Here is a 7,643-nt window from a genome sequence, read left to right as displayed (position 1 = left end):
GCAGCGGGATTGGCTCCTCCCCCGCCCCGCGGGAGCCCGCGCTCCGCCCGGCAGCCGGGAGTCACGGGCTGGGCGGGTAGAAAGGGAGTGCATGTTAGTCCGCCCGCCTCTGGGCCGCAGGTAGAAGGCGCCCTGGCCGACAGCCAGAAGTCTGTAGGCCTGGACAAGACCCTTCTTCCTTCCGGGCTGGCTGACCGCGAGAGTGGGAGGCGCAAGGGGGCGACCCTCTGAGGGGAAAAGGGGGTAAACTCGGTGATCAGCCCGCGCCGAAATGGGAGTGGAAGAAGGTGCGGAGGAAGCTCGGGGCGGAACAGCCCCAGTGGAAAGGCGGTGGCTCCAGAGTGCCCCCTCCGGCTGGTGGAGCAGGTGGTCCTTGCCTGGCCCCGCCCCGCCCCAGGCCACGCCCCCGAGGCTTAAAAGCGGGCTATCGCCCGCGCGGACCCTGTTGCAAGCCCCTCCAAGCCGCGCGTTGGGACCGACCGGTCTGTGTGGGTGCAGCTTTCGCGTGACCTCCGCCCGCCGACAGCGTCGTCTGCACTCTCGTGTTCTCTCAGCAGCCCGGTGAGCGCAGCCCCAGCTCTGCGCCCGCCACACCTGCCCCCGGCTCCTTACTCTTTATCTTCTCTCCCTCCAGTCTAGTGTTTAGTTCTCGTTGTCCTCCTGTGCTTTTCCTTTATCCCTCTTCTGTTGCCCTTTTCCCAACTCCCTTTTGTTCTTCCCCTCTTGCGTCTAGCCGGCTGTAATTTATGCCTTTGATTGCTCCTCCTAGGCCATGATGCCCAACTTGCCCTGAGTGGGGGTCCTCTGGGCCTCTGTAATGGTCAGGATGACCCAACACAGGGGCGTTTCTGCTGGAAGGAGGCTTTGAGCTACTTCTCCCGGCCCACTACCAGCTGCTCCAGCCTCCTGGAAGCCCAGGTCTGGGCCTTAGCCAACTACCAGAGAGGGACTGTCCTATCGGGACCTCCTCACCACACTCCTGTTCAGCAAGTCTGCTGACTGTTGAGTGATACCAGCCTAAGGGACTATCAGGAAAATAAGCCTGGAAGGTCTGATACTAAGCGGACAGGAGAAAGAGGACTCCTAAGTTGACACCCCCCCCCCCCCCACCGCAGCCGGTTTGTGTACCTAATTAGTCCCTGGCTGCCTGGGTGAAATGGACCCCATCCTTACCCCCAAGTCAAGGGCTGAGGTGGCTTGGGCAGGTGGCCCTTGCTGGGGTATGGTCCTTTAAAGTTGATTTCTCCTCAACTTTCTTCCTTTGCCCTCACCCCCAGGACACATAGTATGTCCTTTAGGTGTTTCGTCTTCCAGCCATTTTCTATGGAAAACCAAGGGAATTGGGCCATGATAGCTGCTGGCAACTTTGAAGAATGGGACGCCTTTAGAGAAGCTTGATCTTGGAGGCCTCAGCCTGAGACCTTCTCAAAGCCAGGTAAGAATCCAGGGTAAGGGAGTGGTCTCCTGTTGCCTCTGTGCCCTGTCAGTGTGTCAGCAGCACATTGACAAAAATAACTACCTCTACTACCCAGGTAAAGTGGCTCTCACAGTTCACTAAGCACTTTCATCATGCCTGATCTCCTGTGGCCCTTAAGCCAACCTTGACAAACCAAAGATGGTGGTCCCCATTTTATAAAGGAAGAACCTGAGACCTCTGTGGCATAGTCAATGGCCTCAAGTCACCCTGGGAATCAGCAGGAGAACTAAAACAAGAATCTATTGTTCAAACTTCATATTGTTGACTCTAGCTTTTGACCATCCCTGTGACTGAGATTAGTAGTCAAGGGAGTGTACTTTTTGAGCTCTGAAACTGGTTATTTTCCTGGGACTATAAAATATGATTAACTCTTTGTAGGCCAGAGTTTTACTTGCTCTTTTTAGTAGGCTTTAGTACTTTTGAAACTATACCAATCCCTCTCAAGGAACTGATCTTTGGCAAACCCCAGTCAGCATGACCCCCTGTCCACTTGCCTTTGCCCTGGGTAGTGGCTAGCCTCCACAACACCCTACTGTCCAGCTTGAGGTCAGGTATATGGTAGACTCATATATGTTGCCCAGAGAAGGTACATCAGCTGCCTGAATCTTCTCAGAACTGTTTAATTGGTATGAGAGATACTTCCTTGTGAAAGGCCCTATCTGTGCCTGGGGCTGAGAAAACAGGAAGAAAGAAATGACAAGTTGGGCAGCAGTGCCAAACAGCATAAATTTTGGAGCCTGGAGTTGCGCTTCCCAAGTTGTCTAACATGGAAGTACGTGCAGCTGCCTCACATGGCAGCTGGGAGGTCTAAGTGAGCTAATAGAGTGTCCTGGGCAGTGAGGTGGGATAAGACATGGAGCACCCTCTAGGAGAAGGGATGTCAGCAGGAAAGCTGGGGAGACAAGGAACACCATCAGCCCATCCTGCCATCTGAGCACCAGTCTCACTAAGCCTCATATAACCAGGCTCCACGACAACGTGGATCACATCAAGCCGTGCCCCAGTAGGAGTGTTTGAAGCAATTGTTTTGGTGAGTTGCATCTTGATTTCCCCATTTGCCCCAGCCATCTGGGGTGAAACCAAGGAGGAAGAAGCTGGGTGAGCTGTTTCCAGGGGTCACAAGCAACTCCCACAGCATCCTCCTTCCACCATCCAGCCCTTAATTCCTGAACCCCAGTGACAGGTGCAGCCAATCAAGTTGAGCTCAGAGCAGCTGCTCCTATTAAATCAGAAAAGTGAGCTCAGGGGAAGAAGAAGCAGGTCACCCTCCCCCACTAGGGTGCTGGGCTCACTTCCTCCTGGGGCAGCAGAGCAGGGTGTTGTTCCAACTCTGAGAACAAAATGGAGTTTTTGGTTTCCTGTATCATTTTTCATAGCTCTGATTACCTCTCTTGTAGAGGAACAGATCCACCTATGTTGTTTTTTGGTGTTTTTAAATTTTTTTTAGTTATTGATGGACCTTTGTTTTATTCATTTATTTATATGTGGTGCTGAGAATTGAACCCAGTGACTCACACATGCTAGGCAAGTGCTCTATCACTGAGCCACAACCCAAGCCCAGCTCCACCTATGTTGAAGGAAAGTATAGGCCAGGAGGAGCCCAACACTTTGTTGCTTATTCTCAGGCTTGGGAATTGCCCAGCATCTTTTAAGACACAGTTAACCTGGGCAGTGGTACATGCGAATGCCTGTAATCCCAGTGGCTGGGGAAGCTGAGGCAGGAGGATCACGAGTTCAAAACCAGCCTCATGGGCTGGGGAGATAGCTCAGTCAGTAGAGTGCTTGCCTTGCAAGCACAAAGCCCTGGGTTCGATCCTCAGTACACCGCAAAAGAAAAAAAAAAAAAAAAAAAAAAAAACAAAAAACAGCCTCAGCAATGGCGAGGCACTAAGCAATTCAGTGAGACCCTGTCTCTAAAATAAGATACAAAATAGGGCTACAAAAAGACCCAGCTAAATGTTACCTGGTCTGATCACCCCTCTTCCTTATCTCTTCCCCTGTTTTCTCTACATTTTGAGAGCATGTCCTGTAAGCCCCACAGCAGCTGGAATCCCTGTCCGTCCTCTCCAGGGTAAATATTGCCCGGTGTCTCAGTGACCAGTGCCCAACAAAGCAGTCTTGTTGAAAGGATGACTAGAGAACCTGAGCTGTGTGGGGGCCTGCAAGGATTAAATTAGTCATCTCCTCCTTCCCTTTTCTTCTCTTCAGTAATTTCAGACCCATAGGAATCTCTCCTGCTTAAAAATCTAGAACAGAAGCCTGTAGGTCTTTTCTTGTCAGGTCATGGTCTGACAGAAACCTTTTCCCACTTATGCCAGCCCTCCAGAGAGCTGGCTCCATGAGCAGAAATATGGTGCAGTCTGCTCCAGCAGACCAGGAGCGGGGTCAGTGACTGTCATGACGTAGCACTGGGATCACTGGGATCCTGACTTCCTGGAAGAAGCAGGAGGGAGTCCTTCACAAAATCGGAACTCCTCGGACAGGAATTGCTTCTCTAGCCCCTACTTGAGTAACTCTGAAACTCACTCCTGTTTTCCCGTATGGGGCTGCCGAGGCCTGCCTAAGGGATTGTTGGGGAAGGTGAGTGGGGTGGTGAGCAGGGGCCCTGGGGGCACTGTTGCTGATGGGTCTTCTCTCCTCCTGTTGGCTTAGATTCCGGCAGAGTTCCTTTATCTTGTCTTGCTGCTCTTGCTGATTGAAGGTACCCCCTTCTCCAGTTCTCCATCTCCTGGGAGGTAGCAGGAAATCAGAATCATGGTTGGATTCAAGGCCACAGATGTACCCCCTACTGCCACCGTGAAGTTCCTGGGGGCTGGAACAGCTGCCTGCATTGCAGATCTCATCACTTTTCCTTTGGATACTGCCAAAGTCCGACTACAAGTAAGGGAATAAAACCTAGGGGTTCTGATGGTATCTGATCTGCTCCCTCATGCAGGTGGGGTGTTTGGGAACATAGGAGTGACAGGAGATGGGGAGGCAGCCTGCCTGTTTCTATAACCATCTATCTTCGTCCTGCAGATCCAAGGAGAAAGTCAGGGGTCAGTGCGCACTGCAGCCAGTACCCAGTACCGTGGCGTGCTGGGCACCATCCTGACCATGGTGCGTACCGAGGGCCCCTGCAGCCTCTACAATGGACTGGTGGCCGGCCTGCAGCGCCAGATGAGCTTTGCCTCTGTCCGTATCGGCCTCTATGATTCTGTCAAGCAGTTCTACACCAAGGGCTCTGAGCGTGAGTGTGTAGCTTGGCCTAGCCTTTTTTTTTTTTTTTTTTTTTTTTTTTTTTTTCTTATATTAATTCATGAAGCTGAATAGCAGCTGTAGGCCCCGTGATCCCCAAGAGGGTTAGAGGAATGGGGAATTTGGGGGACCCTAATTCTAATGATTTCTGAGGGCCTGGGCGATGCCAGGTTCTGAACAGGGCATCATCCCATGATGGTTCTCACAGTGGAAGTAGGTGGAGTCGTTGCAGTGTTAGAGCTGAAGACTGAGCCTTGGAGTTGGGGCAGGACTTGGCCAAGGGCACACAGTGGGGAGCCATAAAACAGCAAGACTCTTGCCTCCCAGGCCAGCTCTCTCACTTCACTGCTGTGGCATGCCCATGGAAACCCTCCATTTTACCCATGAATCACCTGGCAGGGAGTAGATCTGGGCTGAGAACCCAAGTCTTAGGAATCCCAGTCTATCAGAAACCCACTTCTCTTAGCCTTGGTTTTTGCATTGTTAAATGGAAACAATTCTGATTTCTCTTAGCTATGGAGCAGGTTAAATGAAGCGTTTTGTAAAAGCCCTAAGTCTCACTTTTGTCTTAATCCTTACTCCATCCTAGCAAACAGTAGACACTCACAGCGGTACTGTGTTTGATGCGAGAAGTTCTTAGAGCAAGCACTGGTCTGGACCCTCTTCCTGAAAGTCGGACCATGTGACATGGTTTGAGGCTGGAGAGATGAGGTGAGGCATGAGGGCAAGCCCAGCCGGCCACTGACACCACAGTTTGCCCACAGATGCCAGCATTGGGAGCCGCCTCCTGGCAGGTAGCACTACTGGTGCCCTGGCTGTCGCTGTGGCCCAGCCCACAGATGTGGTAAAGGTTCGGTTCCAAGCTCAGGCCCGTGCTGGGGCCAGTCGGAGGTACCAAAGCACAATTGATGCCTACAAGACCATCGCCCGAGAGGAAGGGTTCCGGGGACTCTGGAAAGGTGTGTACCAGAGGTCTCTCCTTCTCTCTCTTCCTCCTCTGCATTCCCTGGTCTCATGCAGGCTCTCCCCACTGTAGGGACCTCTCCCAATGTTGCCCGTAATGCCATTGTCAACTGTGCTGAACTCGTGACCTATGACCTCATCAAGGATGCCCTCCTGAAGGCCAACCTCATGACGGGTGAGTTAGGGTGGATGATGCGGGAATGGGTGTAGGGACTGGTTGCCTAAGGCCACATCTTCTCATTCTGTCTGCCCTTTGCTTGTAGAGTGCTTTCTATTTCTTACTTGCCATATGGAAGCCAACTGGGATGAAGATCCTACTTGGCACATTGAGGAATTGAAGCTAGATTGACAAAATGACTTTTTAGGGTCTCACAATGGAGTCTGTCTTTTAAAACCATGAACGTCTTAGCTTCTTAGTCCTTTAGCCTCTGGGATGGTGGGTGAGGAGTGCTGAGTCCTTGCCTGCTGCTTCTTGGCAGATGACCTCCCTTGCCACTTCACCTCTGCGTTTGGGGCGGGCTTCTGCACCACTGTCATCGCCTCCCCTGTCGACGTAGTCAAGACGAGATACATGAACTCTGCCTTGGGCCAGTACAGCAGCGCTGGGCACTGTGCCCTTACCATGCTCCAGAAGGAGGGGCCCCAAGCCTTCTACAAAGGGTGAGCCTCTGATCCCGCCCAGCCAGCCACCACCCAAATCCAACCCATACCTTCCCAGGTGGGAGAGGTGAAGGATGACGTGACGAAGTGTCCACCCTCCCAAAGTTACTATCTAGATGTTAAAATGAGTACTCAGGGCTAGGGGTGAACTCAGTTTTCGAGGGCTTGGCTAGCATGCTTGAGGTCCTGGATTTAATTAATGCCCAGCATTGGGGGTGGTGGGGGGGACATGGGGCCGGATTCATGCCCACAGGCACAGCGGTGGGCTCAGTTCACTGAGTCCTCCTTGTAATAGAGCACACAGGTTTGACTGGATGCAAGGGCCCAGTGGGAGGAGCCAGAAGTAGAGGTGCCCCTGTGACCTCTGTTTTCTCTCCTCTAGGTTCATGCCCTCCTTTCTCCGCTTGGGCTCCTGGAACGTGGTGATGTTTGTCACCTACGAGCAGCTGAAAAGGGCCCTCACGACTGCCTGTACTTACCGGGAGGCTCCCTTCTGAACATCTCCTGCTGCTGACCTGGCCGCCTGGCTTTGGCTTCTCCTCCAATCACCCTGCTTCCCTTCCCCCGCCTCTTCCTTCTGCTCCTCTTCCCTCCACCTCCCTTCCCATTCTCCACCTTCCCACCCCTCCCTACCTCATCTCATAGTCTCAGTGTCGGGGAGTTGACCCCGTCTGGCAGTGAGGAGGCTTGGTACCAGCCAGGATCCTAAACCCTCAGTCCCTTAAGAAGTTCAGCCTGACTCATTGTCCTCACCCCCAGCCAGCCTGTCACTTATAAAGCAAGCTCAACCTTGGTGTCTCCTCCCTCTCTCATAGCTGTTACGAGAGGTGTTGGTCCAGTGGACCCTGGTGGGTTGGGGAGGAACCACCTATGAAAGAGAATGAAGTTCCCCTTCCACCTCCACAGGGGCCCCTAGTTCATTTTTCACTCCAGACTCAGGCCCTGGGCTGAGGTGGCAAGCGGAGGAGCAGCCCAAAGAGATAGCAGTGGCTTAGTCCTTGCCTCCCCATCCATTGCTGAACCTGGTACCCCAGTGCTTGCCTCCAGCCCCCAGATGGCCCAGGCCTGCTGACCTGCAGAGTGGGCATGCTCTCTGCCCTGCACCTCCTGCACTTGGAGGTTTAGAGGCCCTTGGGAATGTTAGATGCAGTGGGCTTATTTTTTGTTAAAAGTGGCAAACCCACCCCTCAAATCCTAGAGCAAGTTGGGCTACCCCCCACCCTCCATGGGCACGCCCGTAGGAGGCAGTGTTCTGAACTGTGCAGGACGGGCCCTGACGGCACAGGATTGGTTCAGGCTGCAGGTT

General features: G+C 53.0%; 1 protein-coding gene across 1 annotated transcript; it reads left to right on the top strand.

The window, feature by feature from the left end:
- The first annotated feature begins 400 nt into the window (after positions 1 to 400).
- UCP2 (uncoupling protein 2) lies at positions 401 to 7,130 on the top strand. Its single transcript, XM_079103815.1, has 8 exons — positions 401 to 561; positions 1,278 to 1,435; positions 4,130 to 4,357; positions 4,496 to 4,706; positions 5,479 to 5,673; positions 5,751 to 5,852; positions 6,157 to 6,337; positions 6,720 to 7,130. The coding sequence occupies exons 3-8, from the start codon at positions 4,232 to 4,234 to the stop codon at positions 6,832 to 6,834; spliced, it is 930 nt and encodes a 309-aa protein (XP_078959941.1). The 5' UTR covers positions 401 to 561; positions 1,278 to 1,435; positions 4,130 to 4,231; the 3' UTR covers positions 6,835 to 7,130.
- Positions 7,131 to 7,643: the final 513 nt, after the last annotated feature.

This window comes from Sciurus vulgaris (genome assembly GCF_902686455.1).
Source record: "Sciurus vulgaris genome assembly, chromosome: 11".
In the NCBI taxonomy this organism is placed as follows: domain Eukaryota; kingdom Metazoa; phylum Chordata; class Mammalia; order Rodentia; family Sciuridae; genus Sciurus; species Sciurus vulgaris.
The sequence above is the reverse complement of the archived record's forward strand: the minus strand, read 5'-3'. Positions and strand labels throughout refer to the sequence as shown.

Coding starts and splice junctions, on each gene's coding strand:
- UCP2 (XM_079103815.1), top strand. CDS start 4,232: ATGGTTGGATTCAAGGCCACAGATGTACCCCCTACTGCCACCGTGAAG. Junction 5,674..5,750: donor GTTCCGGGGACTCTGGAAAG/GTGTGTACCAGA, acceptor TCCCCACTGTAG/GGACCTCTCCCAATGTTGCC. Junction 5,853..6,156: donor GAAGGCCAACCTCATGACGG/GTGAGTTAGGGT, acceptor GCTTCTTGGCAG/ATGACCTCCCTTGCCACTTC.